This window comes from Amblyomma mixtum, chromosome 2 (assembly GCF_055824585.1).
Source record: "Amblyomma mixtum isolate Tamu chromosome 2, ASM5582458v1, whole genome shotgun sequence".
Lineage (NCBI taxonomy): Eukaryota > Metazoa > Arthropoda > Arachnida > Ixodida > Ixodidae > Amblyomma > Amblyomma mixtum.
Window position 1 is genome coordinate 126024928 of NC_143013.1, and position 16935 is coordinate 126041862.

Genomic DNA, 16935 nt, shown 5'->3' on the forward strand with positions numbered 1-16935 from the left:
GGAAATGTTCCTTAGCCTTCTAACAGTGCGTGGACACGTGAACCGTACCCTGACGGACAGGATTGAGGAAGAGGCAAAAAGGTCATGTAATTTAATAATCACACTTCGCTTAAGTTTGTTCTCGCTGAGTCTCGCCACTTGTCCAGCATACCAAATCGAAGAGCACAATATATTTTCCGGTAGTACTTTGGCACCTGGCGACAGAACATCTTGTAGTGACAACGGGAAATTCTGAATTCTTGTATAGCCCTTGCCCCAACGACAATGACAGCTCTGTCGCTCAACGAACAACTTCTCAATATTACAGAAAAATCTGTCGTAGCGACAACAAAAATTGCCGTCGCATTTTGTAAGACGTTCTGTCGTCTTGGTTTCGACTTGGTCAACCTATGTATAATCAGTTTTCCACCTTCATATTTATCGCTAATACGCATGCGCGACGCGTTTCATTAGGTAGCTTTTTTGGCTACCCTAGCGCACTTGTTTGAGCGCTTATGTTATTCTGAATGTTTGCCGCCCGAATGAGAAGGTATTGGTCGTGGAAATAGACATGTCATTTGCACGTCGTACTCACCGAGGGGTGTAGCGATGCCGTATCCCTTGGAGTCGAGGAGCCCCCCAATCTGCGTGAGGTGACATCGGCGCTGCACGACGTATGCTATGCTAGTTGACTCCATGAGGAAAGCGTAGTTGCCGCGTTCCACCCGCGCCACGCCCTCGGCGTTGGAAGAGACAAGGTCATCCTTCATGGCATGCCACATCCGCTCGTACGTCTCGTGCTTCGAATCCTGCGGCGTAGCAACAAGAAAAGTAGTAAATTATGTTGGTAATGAAGAACCAGCATTATAGAAAATAGTGCTTGCTTTCACTGCTGCCTCAGCAATCAGCATATATGCTTCGATGAACCAGCGCAACTTAGCTAAAAGCAGGTCGAGCGCAGAACACGCCAGTTTGCGCTGTGAAGTAAAAGTTATTGTATGCATGAGTTGAAGGACACCATGGTGTGGTGTCTTAGTCGGGTAGAAAATCTCAATTATCTCTTTGATAGTTCACGTGAGCATACTGAAAACTTCCTAAGGCCGACACCGCGGGGAGGTTCAACTGTGGGTATTGTGCTTCTGTCCATTATCTGCAAATATGAACTTTAGACCTTGTCATGGATGGCGAGGACGACTCATCCCTAAACTTTTCCTTCGTGCCTGTAAATGAAATTTGAGCAAGGAAGGCGTGAAGGCACCCAAAGTGGTCATAGAACATTTTTAGTAGACTTTTTCTTGCTGTTTCAGGCGACACTTTGCTGTTAGAAAATTTATCGCGCCATACCTTGAAGAATGCTTGCGTGGATCCCGATCGGACGCACCCGTAGCGAACCTGGGATTGCTTGGCCAGGTCTTCGACGCTCTCTATCGGCGAATGGAGCCTCTCACGGGTCAGAAACGAGGCGAGGTTCGCCGTGTACGAGGAGACCAGCACGAAAGAGAATAGCCACCAGGTGGCTGCGATGATACGCGTTGAGGCTGACCTGCACCAAAGGCAGCGTGTTACGGACCGCACCTTGTTATGAAAGGAACTGTTAAGTTGTTGTGTCGACTTAATTTTGGTGCATTATTCAATAAGGATATGAAACTTGCACAGCTGAACTTACATCCTAACATACTACAGTGGATTGAGCAGTTTCTCACTAATCGTTCTCAATCAGTCATTGCTAGCGGCCACCTGTCTAACAGCCTCCCGGTTACATCAGGCGTTCCGCAAGGATCTGTACTCAATCCATTACTCTTCTTAATATTTATTAATGACTTACCTGACCACGTTTCCTGCAGTATTCGAATGTTCGCTGACGACTGTGTTATTTACCGCGCTATTAATAACTCTCGTGATCAACATAGTGTTCAGACCGATCTTAACAGCGTACTTAATTGGTGTAACAACTGGCTCATGTCCCTCAATCCTAATAAATGCAAACTCTTATCCTTCTCTCGTCCCCATAGCCCACATCGCTTCCAATATTCTATTTCTAACACCTCGATTCAATCAGTATCATCTTATAAGTATCTAGGCGTCACTTTGTCTTCTCATTTATCTTGGCACATCCATATTGGCAACATCATTTCAGCATCGAACAAAACACCTTGTTTTCTCAAGCGCCATCCCCGCCTTGCCCCTCTACACGCAAAATTACTCGCATATAAATCGCTCATCAGATTAAAATTAAAATATGCCTCTGCCATATGGAGCCCGCACCAAACTTACTTACTTAATGCATTAGAAGCTGTCCAAAATCGTGTCACTCGATTCATCCACTCTTCATACTCATATGACGTCAGCATTTCTTCATTGAAAGCATTATCAGAACTACCGTCCCTTTCGTTCCGTCGTCGCACTGCAAGTCTCATTTATCACAAATTATTTCATTCTTCCCTCAATCGGTCACCGTATATCACAGCTGCAGCACGCATATCTCACCGCACCAGTCATCCCCTACAAGTTGCCCGGCCGCAATCGCATACTGCCACCTTTTCTGCTTCATTTTTCTTTCGAGCAGCAACGGACTGGAGCGGCCTACCCCGTGACGTCGTCAACATCGCTTCATCCTCTACTTTTCAAGAACATGTAACCGATCACCTTCAGTGCTCAATAATATTCGCGGTTTTGTTTGCTCATTTAATTAAAATCCCACCCCTTATGTAATACCCCCCATACAAGGGGGCCTTTAAGGTAAAAAAACTGAACTGAATTGAAGCGTTAAACGCTTAGAAGATCCTCTCCAGATAATCCAAATATTTTCAGAAAGTTATGTGGCATGAAGCGCTTACGTCAATTTATCTAGGCCCACATAAACTATTGATGGTCTTTTCTCGTAGCAGTGAGCTAAGTAAACTATATCTCTTCGCTGTAAAGTAGTAAGGTGTGTCTTTTTTTAAGTTTTTAAAGTTTTACGGGCGAAGATGCGCGGTTTATTCTGACCGTATCTCCGTAATGTTCCCATGAGTTTTGCTTGTATGCTTAAATGAAACTGTGTCTGTGCCTGAAACGCTTCAAACCAGGAGACTATAAAAGCAGACTCCTCGCAAAAGCACAGTTCTTCGGGACCAAGAACAAAAGATGCTCTTTATCTTTACTGCTGAAGCCTATGATGTACGGAGGCAAAAGTGTCAGTTGGAACGAAAGAAATTATTCATTATTTCTAGAGTTAATTTCTCCTGAATATATTCCTGCGGAATATATATTCTCAGAACTTTAATAGACGACTGTATTATTGCATCTTTCTTATTGTTTTCCTACTCCAGACAAAATTCTAAACGATTACAATTGTAAGAGCACTGTTTTGCATACCTTGCGATTTAGGTTTGTATTACAGAAGTTTTCAAAGCCGCAGCGGAACCTCGAAGGCTATGGACTTTGGCTGCGGACCACAAGGTCAAAATTTGAACCTCGGCTGCGGCAGCCCCCCTTGTGTGTAGGCGATCTGCGTATGAAAGGACTCCAAGTCGTTTATGTACGGAGTCAACACCGGTATACGATCGAAAAAAAAGGCTCCACTATAGCATCCGTCATAGCCCAGAATAACTGAATACGTATAGTGAGAGTACTTCCAGTTCAGTGGTGCTCAAGCATTATATGGTTCAATACGTGTCCAACAACAGTCTTAAAAAATGATCAGGTAAGAACGATATCTCATTGGCTTTATTGCAGCTCTTGAAAAGCCTCGTCAGCTTAGAACGGACAAACAATTTTTACTCGCCGCAATACACCACATACCGAAACGCACCCTAAACCGTTCTCTCCCACAGGAGGTCGAACGACCGGTCTCCGATTTGCAGCCTTCCATAGTTTTCCTCTGCTGGGTCCCTGGGCATTCAGGGATTGACGGCAATGAGCTGGTCCATCAGCTCGCCGCAACACACTTTTCCGGGCAAAATTTTCTGGGCCCCGACACACTGTTCCGGGCACCGAGGGCCCAAGCCCTCGGAGGAAGGTGGGAGACTCACCCTTCACGGCACCATAAAAGAGGTCTACCTCCAGATCCGCCTCGACAAACGCCTTTACCCTCCCCCTCATCCATCACTCACGGTGCCGGAGGCTCGCCTTCTTCGGCACATCCAAATGAATGCAGTCATCACTCTGTATCGCCTTTCTCTATCGCTATCGATCGAACCCTTCCTGTCCCAACTGCCCCGGTATCTATGCGGACCTGCCCCATTGCCTCTTCTATTGTCCGGCTGCTCTACAGTAGGGTTCCTACCCCCCACCTTCTTTATCCATCACCACCTGGCTCGACTGGCTTGACGCTGAAGGGGAGGAAGAACAGTGACTTCTGGTCGCCCAGGCGGTCGACATGCTCGGCCTGTAAATTATGGCCGAATAAAGGTCTTGTACTACTACTACAAATCTTCAGGAAAAGATTTAAAATAACAAACATATCGGAATTAGCGCCTCAAATACGTGAAATGATATTCAATGTTCTCATCGGTAGTTAGCACCGGAAATAGCAACTCTCCAGAAAGCTCCGATGAGACACAGACCTTGGTGACGTGTCGCATCCCTGCCGCATGATGGCGCTCATGATGAACCACAGAGAGTTCAGCAGCGTAAACTGCTGCTCGTCAGGCACTTTTCCGACTCCACTTTCTCCGCCACAGCAGAATGTCCGCTGTCCGTGACGCTCCGATGCACCAACAGCCTCTTGCTGCTTGAGGAAGTCGAGCTCCGCACTTCTACAGTCTCTCTCAGCGTACCATTCGTTGTCTTCATCACTCCTCACCACTCCGCTTCGGCGGCAGCAACAGTGAGGACTGGCCCGCCCTCTGTTGGCCGCCGCGCTTGTCGCACGAGCCACGCAGCACAACAGGAGGCTGACGGTCACGTATGCCCCTGCCACGCACAGCCACAAGTTTGGCGAGAGTGGCGAGAGGAAAAAGAGCAGCGAAAGCTCCTGCTGCGGCTTCCGGTACAGGATGCTCACTCCTAGGGTCATGAAGGGCATGGTGAAGTCCACGGCTTCCTCACGCGCGTGAGTGATGGTGAGGTCACCAATCGCCAGGTCCGCCTCCTGCAGTGTTGCAAGAAACACCTATTTAAACTTTTTTCTTGGGGACCCAAACGGGATCTCTTAATGAGTTGGAAGCGCTCTATTTCAGGCATTCATTGTGCGTTTAATCTTAAGGAACAATCATTGCCTGTGGAATAAATTTTAAACTACGTGAAATTACTGAACAAAAACAAATATTTTTGACTTCTTCACTTCAACGCTCAAAATGGTAAATGTGCAAGGGCTCTATTCACCAGCATGAAGGTGGGAAAAAATGCCACGGGCTTACAGCTTCGTTTTTTATTAATTGAGCCAGACCGTACAACATCACTAAGTACAGATGATACCGAAATGTCTGGTCATTAGGTATAAGCCGCATAACCTTCTTGACCACAGCATCAGCTTCAATGGGCTGGTAACGAATGCAGGAGACGATGTATAAATAGAGTACACACGCAGGTTGATTGCTATGCTTACAAAATGAATCAAAAGCTATTTTTTATAAGACGGACAGCGCCAAAGATATCACTCTACTCTTAGACACAGGAATTTTGCGTGTGCAGAAACATCGGCTATTTTTCTGTAAATAAAAAGCAAAGCAAATTTCCCAATAATATGTCCACTGCTACCCCTGCATTGCCCATCTATTAAAATTCTTGCGTGCACAGGTTTCTACCTTTGTTTTTCACTTCCCTCCTTTATTCCTCCTCTTGCGGCGTGGTTGAGGTGTCCACCAATAAGTGAGACAGTTACTGCGCCATTCCCTTTCCTCGAAAACCGCGAGTTTGCATGCACAGGTGGTGAGTAGCTTTCAGAACACGCAAGCCACGAGAAACTGAATTGCTCAAGTGAAGCTGAAGGACTTGCAAGCAGCCATAAACTCAAGGTTGTGCTATCAGCTTCTATGCGTGACGTGCACAGTACTTTCACGCCGCACCCCTCGAGACAGTGAGCAAATTAATTTTTTTATTGGCTTGCGAGCTTTGAAAACTTCTTCGGCCACTTGCACACAGGCTCCACATCAGCTCACCCTGTCGACCAGCTCGCGGAGCATGCCGTTCCAGCGTCCGTGGGCATCCATTGTTCCGTACGCGCCGTCACGGACGAGTCTCAACTCGTAACGGAAGCCCAATATCGTGGCTATTTCCCGGAGCAGGTCCACGCAGAAGCCCTCGAACCGATCGTTCCATTTGAACTTGTTCGATGGCTGTTTCATCATCACGTACGGCTTATTCTGTCGAGAAAGGGAAACGTTTCATTCGCGTGACAACAATCTTTGCAACAGTGAAGAAAAGCTGAACGTCAGTGCCGTGTTCTGGACCACGTAAGCATAATTCCTAACCGGCAGTACAGTTTTGGCTTCTTAACTTCGAAAAGATTTAAGCCTTTGAATGAGTAAGTTTCAATGGGTTTTTTGTTGTTTTTTGCATTCAGTGTGAACGCTGGAACGCGCAGAGGGGCGTATCCTGGTGATGGCTCACTGGGGTGAAACGCCTCGTCTTGAGAAGCCCGCTTCGTGTGAGAAATATCCTGTTCCGTGTCCAACTGTACTCAAAGAACCAGACGGTTATCTCTCGAAGAGATTTCATGCCTGCATTACTGAAGGAGAATGTCATGTTGAAAAAAACGATCTTTAGGTTCCTTAGCCAACCGGGTTCTTATTCCATGATCTGGTTATTATTCCATCATCAAGGCCTTAAGCTCCTGTGCTGCAAAGATGTGAATAAGCATTATGTATCTTTGTGGGACGTTTTCACATAATTCACGTATTCTTCAGCGCCTTTCCCAACATCTATAGTTGTTCGGTATTCTCTACATAGCTGATTTTAGCAGTGAGAATTGAGTAATGCACATACATTCTACGTTTATTACGGAACATTCATGATGCAGTTAAATATTTCAGAGCTCGATAAGGGGACTCACACATATAATCAAGCGTGATGTAGTAGATGTGAAAAATAACTTCGTTCTAAATACCGCGAACTGCTATTATAAGCATCAAAATTATTATTCTTCGCGCGCTCTCTTTCATCGCATTATCACTTCAGGTTTCTATGTGTTAACTCTGTATCTAGCCCGACGTCTCCTACTTCTCTTTCCAGCACTGCCTGTTAAAGACAAGGTTCCCTGTATAGTATAGTCGTCGTCGTAACCATCCAGCATCTGTAGGGTGGTCACGATAAAGTCTACCGGTACGTAGCCATGAAATCTCTACTCGGACGCGGCCCCGTGACCGCCCTGTTCACAAAGGCTGTGCCTCAGGGTTCACGCTAAGTTTATCGTCTGCAACTGCAGCCAGCAGTCCGAATATAGTGATTGATGAACCGACAAATGCGAAAAAATTGATGCAAACACTTACAAAAGTTGCAGCAGAAGCTGCGAAAAATGTGAAATTTAATGCTACAGGAATCCACTGTTAAAGTGACTTAATGGTCCAAATAGTTTGTTTTTTTTATTCCTATCTTTCGCCAGCATAGCAAGCAACTAATGAAAAACCACTGCTTGTATCCTTTATAATTATGCCAATTGTGCCGTGGAAACAGAGCTTTCTGACAGCTGCAGCACTGCGGCACACATTGCGAGTGCGGTCATTAAGTTGCGTGGGAGCTTGGGCTTCGAAAGTAACGGGCTCTGGCCACTGCACATCTCTGGTTCCTATTGCTTTCAGATGACGGAGCTTTGTGTTTGGTGATATAAATTGTGCAAATCCATAAAACGCACTCTTTGCAAGTCTGTAAAGCCCATTGGAGCGCCTAAGAATGTATAGAAATGTAAAACAAAATCCACTTTGCTTCATCACAACGCTCTTATATAAAAAGGAATCAGCAGTCTCTGGGGACCCTGGGCGTGAATGTCGTCCATGCATTACAGGGCACTGAACAGCAGCATTTAGGGAAAAGCCCAGATTTCTAATCGTTAAGTAGTGGAGCTTCAAATAATTTGTGTAATTCGTCATCAAGCGAGAGCTGTAATTTAAATACACATCTCTTTTCATAGCCATGTCCGTACAAGTTGCCGCTACAGACACATGTCGCGTGATGTCACGAAGATGTCTTATTTCAGCAAATTTCGCCGACGAACTCAATTTTTTTCGTCAAGATTTCTTTTCCTAACAGGAACAGCAGTTCGTACTGCTTCTCACGCTCATTGTATTGAGCTTTCATATGCTAAAATTTCCAAGCACCTATATTATTAAGAAATTCTTGAAGTCGAAAAGTATGCGCAAGTTACTTTTCTTTTTAGTAACACGCTCATGATGCAAAATTGCCCCCGAAAACGCTCAACACAGGGGAAAGGCTTTGGGTGTACTTACTAATATTGTTGTAATTCTGAAAGTCTTCTTCTTCAAAGCGCTCCTCACCTCTTCCTGAAAAGCCTTTTCTGTCTGAGATATATTCAAGCCGTACGATGCGCTCCATGTTCCTATCTGAGAAGAAGAAAAGAGGCGTGGAAAAAGCACAGCACAGTGTTATAAACGTTAAAAATTTTGTTCTTTCGAATTGTAACAATGCCCCTTTAAAAAATTACCTATGCTACTGCAGGACAACGTTGACCGTAGTGGGTTTCTGGATGGTGTGTGGAGCAGTTTCCTTTGTTTCGCTTTAAACTTAAACAAATTACCTGCTATTTTCTATTCAAAGCTTCAATACTTTTGGAACAATATGTGAAAGCGAATAATTACAGTCAGTTGGGAATCGTTTACGCAACGGAGTCCAAATCGGATATCCAGGCATCTTCTATCTTCATCTGCCAGCAGAACGAAAGAATGTAACTGGAAAATCTTCGCTGGCCTCAAAGGAGTTCAAGTAAATGTTACTCTGGAGTTTCGGCCTTTATAATATACAACGGACTGTTCACATCATGCACCCATGGCTAAGTGTGAACGCTCCAAAGCTAGCGATTACTCCTTGCTCATACTGTTCGAACTTCAAGCGCCACACCATCATGGTTGATTCATCTTTAGCTTAGCGCATGTATTTCCAGAGGAAAGTGCTCTAAACTATGATAATAAAGAGAAATAGGTCTGTTTACACACTTGTAAACCACCAAAAAAGACGAGCATATTTTCGCTGGCGGCTGTTGTAGCTGGACCCTCATATTAAAAACACCGAGGTTTCTTTGTTTGTTTGTTTTGTTCATTTGCTCTGCTAGAAGCGTGCAAGCTTGCATAAGAACGAGTCCTGAACGACAGGCGCGCTCCTACTGGAGTCACATTGGCGGCCCGAGCACGTAGCTGGCGCGGTCCTTCCGTCGCAAATAACAGTGCACAGAGCAGAGAGCCGAAAGACGGCTAGCCGAGCGCCACTCGCATTCCAAGCACGCTTGTTCTCTTCTCAATATGCGGGCGTGTGAATTCGAGGCTCCGGTGTTTGGGACAATACGACAGGCGAGAACTCTGCACTCTCGTGGGAAAGTGTCAGTGCTTTAAGGCTCTGAGAAAAAATTTCATCTACGCCGGCTTTCAGCTCTGTCACGCAGGCTGCTTCGCTAGCGTTAGAGTTCTTACATGGCGTGAAACAGGCGCTCACGAGTCAAGTGTCTTATTTTTTTTTCCAATCGCAGGCGCATAGTCTGCTCATGTTGCCGGACCGGAAACAAGAGCGAATACTTCCTTCTGAAATGAACCAAACTATCCAGAATTTCGCTGACCTGCTATTGCAAACCGACCAATTTTATTACTGCATGAACTGTCTTGCTTAGCGAACATCTGTAGAAATTGAGTAAAAAAATTTTTTTAGCTGATACTCCATTATGGCGCAGTGTACGCAATTGTGTACATAGCCAACTCGAAACTGTTTCCAAGAGCGCAGTGCAGCTAGCTCTGATTTTTTAAAGCCTTTTCATGTCGCAGATTGGGTGTTTTGACGCGATCTATCGATGGCATTAAATAATATTTCTCAGGACAGTGACCCTGGTAGCTCGAGCTGAGCCATTTTCGTGAAAATATGTTTCCGCTCCTTGCGACGGGTTTATAATCATCCTTTTCGTGCGTGTGGATTTTGCCCATTTTTTTGCCAAATTCTAGTTTAGCAGTCCGCTTAATCTCAATCTGTGGCCAAGAAACACTGCTGTAATAAACAGTTCAAATAAAGGCAATACACGACACACCTTTGAGATTTCGTCGTTCTGAAGCCTCTGTCTATCATTAATAGGACAAAATAGGAACGGAAAACTTATGCTTTGAGCCGGCTCTTCAACGAATCTTTTGCGGTGAGAATATATGCACCACCAAGACAACCAAACAAAATATGTTATCTAAGTCATTTGTAATCGTGTGCACCATCGGGGAGAAACTGAACATGAAGTGAAAAGTTGAAGCAAAAGCAGAAATTAGAAACGTTTTCGTTCAAAAAGATTGATTTATTCCAGGGTTGGTTGCAACTTGTAAAGTAAGCAAAACTCGCCTCATCTGGCAGTAAGCTTCTTACGCCTTTCTTCTCTTATTGGTGTTCTTGTGTAATCGTGTTCTTACAAGAATTAACCTGATTGTGTCTTGTTTCTGGTCAGTAGTAAAAAAAAATAACTGTAAAGTGTAACATGTGCTGTAAACTGTGGTCAATTTTTTTATGAACCTTCTCGTTTCGGTTTTGTCGGGACGCATACGATAATTTTAAAATTTCGGTACATGATGCTTTGTTGAGCCTGAGCTTGCGTAGCGACAACCTGCGTAGTAAAGGGAGTCAGCGTTCCTGCAGAAAAACTAACCCGAAAGCGATTGTCTTCACGTGCTGGCCAATAAAACTGAAATCTATAGAGAATGGTGTTCCAGATATAACGATAACAAAAGGGTATTACGTCGTTTTGCGACGTTTATTCGAGCTAGTTGGTTCATTTCAACAGAAAGCATGACTGCGCAATTAAAGCAGAACGAGAAGACAGAGGAACTAAACTGGCAGCGGGAGCGCCGACTATTTATTCACGAGCGAACCCACCTGCTGTATAAGCGAGGAACCGAATCTCGCTACTGCTTTCGGAAATTTATTCTTTTACATGGTTTAAATTTTCGCCTATACTCTTGTCCCTTGTTATTTCCATCCTGCAATGTCCTCATTTACATACGTTTTCTCATGCTTTTAACCTATAACTATTACATTTATTTCGTTTGCTTGCTGTTTGCCATTCTGCCGTCTACATTGTTACTTCACGTTTCATCATATTTTTTTCCCTCGCGTTTACTCAGGTTGACTGGTAGTTTCTAATCTTGTTTTCTAATTTTTTTTCACCTGAAGCTTCTAGTGATATACTATCTTAATTTTTTGTTATTAGACAGTTTTAGCTGAGCGTTTTTGCGGCCAGCGGAGAGGAGCGGATGAGCGCAGACGCTACTACGCATGCGCACGTCGCTGGGCCGGCCAGCGTTTTAACGGAGCGGAGCTTACACCGGCTGGGAAACCTCCAGCGGAGCGATAGGCAGCGCGCGAGCGTGCGTAAGAGGGCGCGGGCGTGTATGGGCATTCAAGATGGCAGCCTCTTTTGTACATATAAAACGCAACACTTACCAAATAATTACCTAAAAACACAGAATCTACGTTTACTAAAAACTTTCAGCGCATTATTAGCAGACTTAATTGATATTCTTTTCACCCTAACTCGAATAGTAACCGTTAGGTGGAGCAGCAGAGCAAGCGACCCTCCTCCTTTCCACTAGACGGGTGATCCGCCCGGCTAAAGCTCTTTCCTCGTGCGCCTCTCCGCTTGTGTATCCGCTCGCCCTCACCGCCCCGCTGGCCATAAAAACACTCAGCTACAACTGTGTATTTAGTGCGGCCTTCCGCAATGATCCGATTCGGTTTATTTTTGTCCGTTTCCACCCCAAAAAAGAAAAATACGATCACTTTGCTCTACCTTTTATCAGTTCTTGTGCGAATGCCAAAAGCGGTTGCGTGCTTCCGCTGATATTTTATACAGCACGTGCCTTCATTCGAGAAAGAACAGTTCTAAGTCTGCGCCCGTGGTGCCGTTTTCGTTTCTATGTTTCCTGTCCTTCCTTATGCGCACATTCCTACCTTTTATTGTACAATGTCTTAACGGTGCAACTTACGTGGAACATTGTTTCGCATAGAATTATCTAAATTTGCTGGGAAGGATTTTCTACACACTTTTACTCCGTAGCAGACGATGCAGTCCCCTATCGGTGTGTTGCAGAAGTAACAGGCCAGACCGAAATTGACGCACCATTGAGAATCCGGCATCGCCGGCTCATCGGTTTCAGAGGAACGCGGCTCGTATTGCTTTTAATGTCTCTAGCACGGTTGTACTCTTGAAGTGAAATATTATTTTAAATATCGTAAGCAACCGACAGCAAACCGCGCCTGATTTTCATGTTTGCGATAATGAAAACGAGCCTTGTTGGCACAAGCCTAAAGAGACGTTCATACTTCCTTCCGCCCCTCATCACTCTCTTGACGGTCCTTCGCTGTCATCGCATCGAAGACACCTCAAAGCACGAGACGGGTAACAACGCCATTGATTGCAAGTGCCGCAGCTGTATAGAAATGGAGATAATCGGCGGCACCACAGCGCGCCTTACACGCGTCATACACGCGCGTGTGGCCTGGTTGATTAGCCTAGCAAGCGGCAAAGCCAACGGCCAATAATCCTCTACTTTCCCACTCCGGCGTGGTTCACACTGACGAGGTTACGGGATTTAAAACTTCTACCCAGATGCTTTCTCTCCCGCTGCCTGCCACGAATCAAAGAAAGGGACAAGCATCGCCAGTGAGGCGGATAAATAGCCCGCAGGTTCCATTCTTGGTAGTGAAACCAATGTCAGTACGAATTTACCACATATTCTTTTTTACATATTAAGCTCCACGCATTCTGGCTGAAGCTGGCAGTGCCTCGGCACTCGTACTACCGGAGAATCAACCCCGCAGTTTGGTCATTTTTGTACGAAACTGATCGACTTATAGACAGCAATATACAGTTAGGTCTAACGTCTCCCACACGCCAACCTTGCCAACTGCCAGCGCACAAAGTCTTAACCAGCATTCTGTACACGTGTTGTTAGTGACGCTGTACTGTTGGAAACTTAATTTTCGGTTTCGTTTTCGACTGTAAAACGCCCGCCGTTTCAAGGCTTTATTTTCTTGGAAAAAGTGCACACTAAAATTGGGTCAGTACCGTAATTTCGTATGAGTTTAACTTGCTAGTTGGAATCTGGGTGGGACCGTATTAGGAGTTCAGGTGGACCGAGAAAGGGGTGGTGCCTTAGTGTGTGCAATGGAAGCCGTACCGTTCAGGTAGCCCTTGCCAACACAGGCCTTCAAGTAGGGCTTTTATTGGGTCTGGGACACATGCACTTCTCGTTATCAATTTTTCACAGACTAGCAGCCTGTTATATCTGGTACGTTTCGCTTACAATTTCTTTCCAGGTGCATCTAAGACTACGGGATTATGCACAGCAAGATTGTGACGACACTTTTCTCCATACTAAAACGATTCCTCTTTCATGGAATGAAATAATTCGAATGTACAATGTGTACCACTGTTTAAGGTTAAACACTGTGCAGTAATGTACTGATGACTGAAGAAATAGATAAAACATATCGTCATTCTCTGATAGTAAAAGAAGAATCTTTTCGTATGCAGCAACACAAAGTATGAGGCATGTCTCAATACTCATCGGGCACAAGGCCACCATTCTTCTATTATAGTAAGCGTTTAGAGTTAGTGTTTTTTGTAAGGTGCAAACGATAATCTTTACTAAATACTGCGTAAACATTCGCAGTGGTATTGAACAGTATGAACGAGTTATCACATGTCCAGCATTTTGTTGAGGGGGTGCGGTTTTTTAATAACGGGAGCATAAGAAAGGCATACATATGCGGGAGATGATAATAATACATCAAATAAAGAACTAGTTAGAGTGTACAACCAAAGCAAATTCTATTTTATTAAAGAATTACGTTCTGGCGGGCTAGATGGTTCTCTAATGAAGAGAATGAGTACAATCTGCGCTTTGTCTGTCTTTTTGTATGACTTACGTTCCGCCTTTTGAGCGCAGTTTGTAGTCGTTCTCTATTTTATTAGTTTAAGAGATTGGTCTGTTTAGAAGGTCGCGAAGCAATTTAAAACCTTAGGTCTTACTTTTTAACTGCTCATGTTTAGTGTTGAACCAAAGCAGCAAGCGATGCCGAGACGCATACCGTACTAAGCTACCGGTGAAAAGAAATGAGGCATAATATATATTCGTGTCTATCATGTGCCATTTGTCCAAAATCTTCGCCACCAGAAGAAAGCCTGTCAAAGTTTTCATTTTAGTACTTATTTCGTACTCTCCCAGATTTAGATCGGGAAAGGTACTAGTTGAATGGAATGTTTGGCGACATTTGTGGTAACATAAATTGTACTACCACTTATTTGCACTTTTGTTGATATGTGCACCTCTCAGGAGAGAAAATATTGCCTCCAGTGTGCTGAACTGCACTGAAATGGCGTGGCCTAAGTAATGACTACGAGCCAGGCACTAATCTAAAAAGAGGAAGCCGTTCCTTCCATGCGCACCAATGGGTTTCTGTTCTATTTTCGCGGTCGATCGAGCATTCACTCGAGAACAGTGAAAAGTACTGTGCCGGGAGAATGAAGCAAACATGGCGGAGTTACTTGCCGAGGTGAGGCCTGCTCTCTTGAGCTGCACCACGTGCAGAGAAAGGTTCTGCCTGCGTCCCGCGGAGTCTAGCCAAACGGAACCCGTCAAACCTGAAAACGGTACCTGAAAGAATAGCAAGATATGCTTCATATTATCATATCTTCGTTCGGAGTAAAGCGCCCATTTTTTTCAACCGGATCTTCTAGTAACGATGCCCTCAGTACAATGTTGTAACGCCTCTTCAACCAGCTTACTTAATTTGATAATTCGGACTTGGATCAATTAAAAATTTTCTGAGGTAGAGCTCAAATCTTTCTTTAAAGCGCTGTAATTCCTAAATAAATAGTCCTTTTCTAGAAATGGTAAGCAAAGGAACGTTTGACCCTGTCATGTTTTCAAGTACCGAAGAAATGCACAGTGTTAAGAAATAATATAACGTTGCGCGGTTTTAACCTGGCCTTTTGTTATTTATGCCTGTGAAGCTAAAAATTATTCGAACTTTAAAGACCGACACTCGCCGCACTTTGAGAATTTGCTGCCAAGGTGTTCTCAGTGTGGATTGCATTCTTGTATTCAGGAAATAAGTTTCTTTCTTGGTAATGGGTGGCGGCATTTTATGAAACCACCTGAGCCACGGAGTCTCACTGGAGCAAGCTATATATGCAGAGCTATATATGCAGGCTCCAAGAACACGGCGCCCCGCCTTTGGAATAGTTATTTGTTTTCATTTCGCTTGGCCTTCGCGGAACTTTCAAGACGCGGTACAATCAGTTGCATTTTTGACTCCCTCCGACAGCAGCTAATATTTTCGGAAATTCTGGAGTAGAGCGCATCTGTTTAAATCGATATTAATGCGCTAGACCCTTTATTTTCACTTCTTACCGTAAATCACAGCATCAGCGTACCTCAGAGTTTTCGGCAAAGTTTCCGAAAGAACATAATACACAATGCAGCCCAACAAAGTAGGTTGTAACTTAGTAGCTGTATTCACTTCCCCATTTGGTACAGTTTTCATACGGATGTTATTTGTGACCTCGTGTTACTTCTGGCAGTTAACAGCGCCGAACCAACTAGTGGAATCACTAAAAATTTCTGAAGCTGCTAACAAAGGAGTTGATGTGCGCTGGGACAGCACGCTGGTCCAGCATAGTGGACACTATGGCGCCACCTTTCTCGCCGTATTGGCCCTCAGTGCGCTTTCCGTAAATTCTCACTCTTCTCTTTCGGCAGTGCACGCCCCGCAATAAAATGATGAAACAATCGCATCTGCCACCGCTTAAATCCTCTTTGCCTGTCTGAATTTTCATTACTGGCATCAAGTTCTTGATTGTTTTCAATATCTGCTGCATAAAGCGAAGTACGCATGAGGGCGCAAGGGCAACACAGGCACACTGACCTCTCGCGCTCGCTGCCGAGGCAGTACTGTGTGCTCAAATATTTACGTCGCACACGTCATTGCGATAGGGGGAGGGGTCGAGTACCTTCTTCACGGTGTCGACGAGCATCTGCGAGTGGTACCGGGACCTCGAAGTCGGATCTTTCCGGCAGTCAACCACAGGTGGCCTCATCAGCTTGCGTTCCCTCGCCAAGCTCTGCGTGGCTCGTACAAGAAGGTCCAGGGCATCTTGAGTCAGCGCAGCGTCTGTCTGGACGGGAACGCGAGGCTATTGTGCGGAGTGCTTATCTATGAGGCCGTCTTTTGGAGGGCCATGTATTAAGGGGAGCTAAACAGGACCTTCAAAACTGAAGCCTGCGGCGTTAAAAACCTGTGTCTGGCATGAATTATGCAGTAGCATTGCTTAAAATATACAAGAAAGTTTTCTCTGTTTGGTTACAGTTATCTTTTAGGCGCTTATGAGTACTGAGCTATACGAGGTCTGTTAGAAAAGTATCCGACCTTTGGCCGTTGAAAAAAAACTTGCATAACTGGAGCGTTGCAAACCTAGTCATCTTTAAAGTAGTCTACTTGGGACTCCACACACTTCTCCCAGCGGTGCTGCCATTGTGGGAAGTATTCCGAAAAGGCCCTTTTCGGAATGGAGTTTAGCTCAGCAGTCGTTGCAGCCATAATGTTCTTCCTTGTCTGAAATCGCGCTCCTTTCAATGGCCTTTTGATTTTGGGAACCAGCCAGAAATCGCAGGGGCCATATCAGGACAGTAAGGAGTCTGTTGAACTACAGAGGTCTGGTTTTTCACCAAAAAAATCTGATTCGAGTGTGAGGAATGTGCAGGAGCATTGGCGCGATGGGTGCGCCAATTTCCTGTTGACCTCAGCTCCGGGTTCTTGCGCCGCACAGCATCACGTAGGCAA

At 44.9% G+C, this 16935-nt stretch overlaps 1 protein-coding gene across 1 annotated transcript in view; it reads right to left on the reverse strand.

The window, feature by feature from the left end:
- The window catches only part of LOC149360787 (glutamate receptor ionotropic, kainate 2-like), a 104550-nt gene that overhangs the window by 15615 nt on the left and 72000 nt on the right, over positions 1–16935 (reverse strand). The window contains exons 7-13 of the mRNA XM_089569393.1: positions 16106–16270; positions 14643–14747; positions 8346–8459; positions 6063–6266; positions 4527–5053; positions 1324–1522; positions 575–788 (exon numbers count right to left, since the gene is read on the reverse strand). Of these exons, the coding sequence (XP_089425519.1) occupies positions 575–788; positions 1324–1522; positions 4527–5053; positions 6063–6266; positions 8346–8459; positions 14643–14747; positions 16106–16270 (1528 nt within the window). The remainder of the gene's footprint in view (positions 1–574; positions 789–1323; positions 1523–4526; positions 5054–6062; positions 6267–8345; positions 8460–14642; positions 14748–16105; positions 16271–16935) is intronic.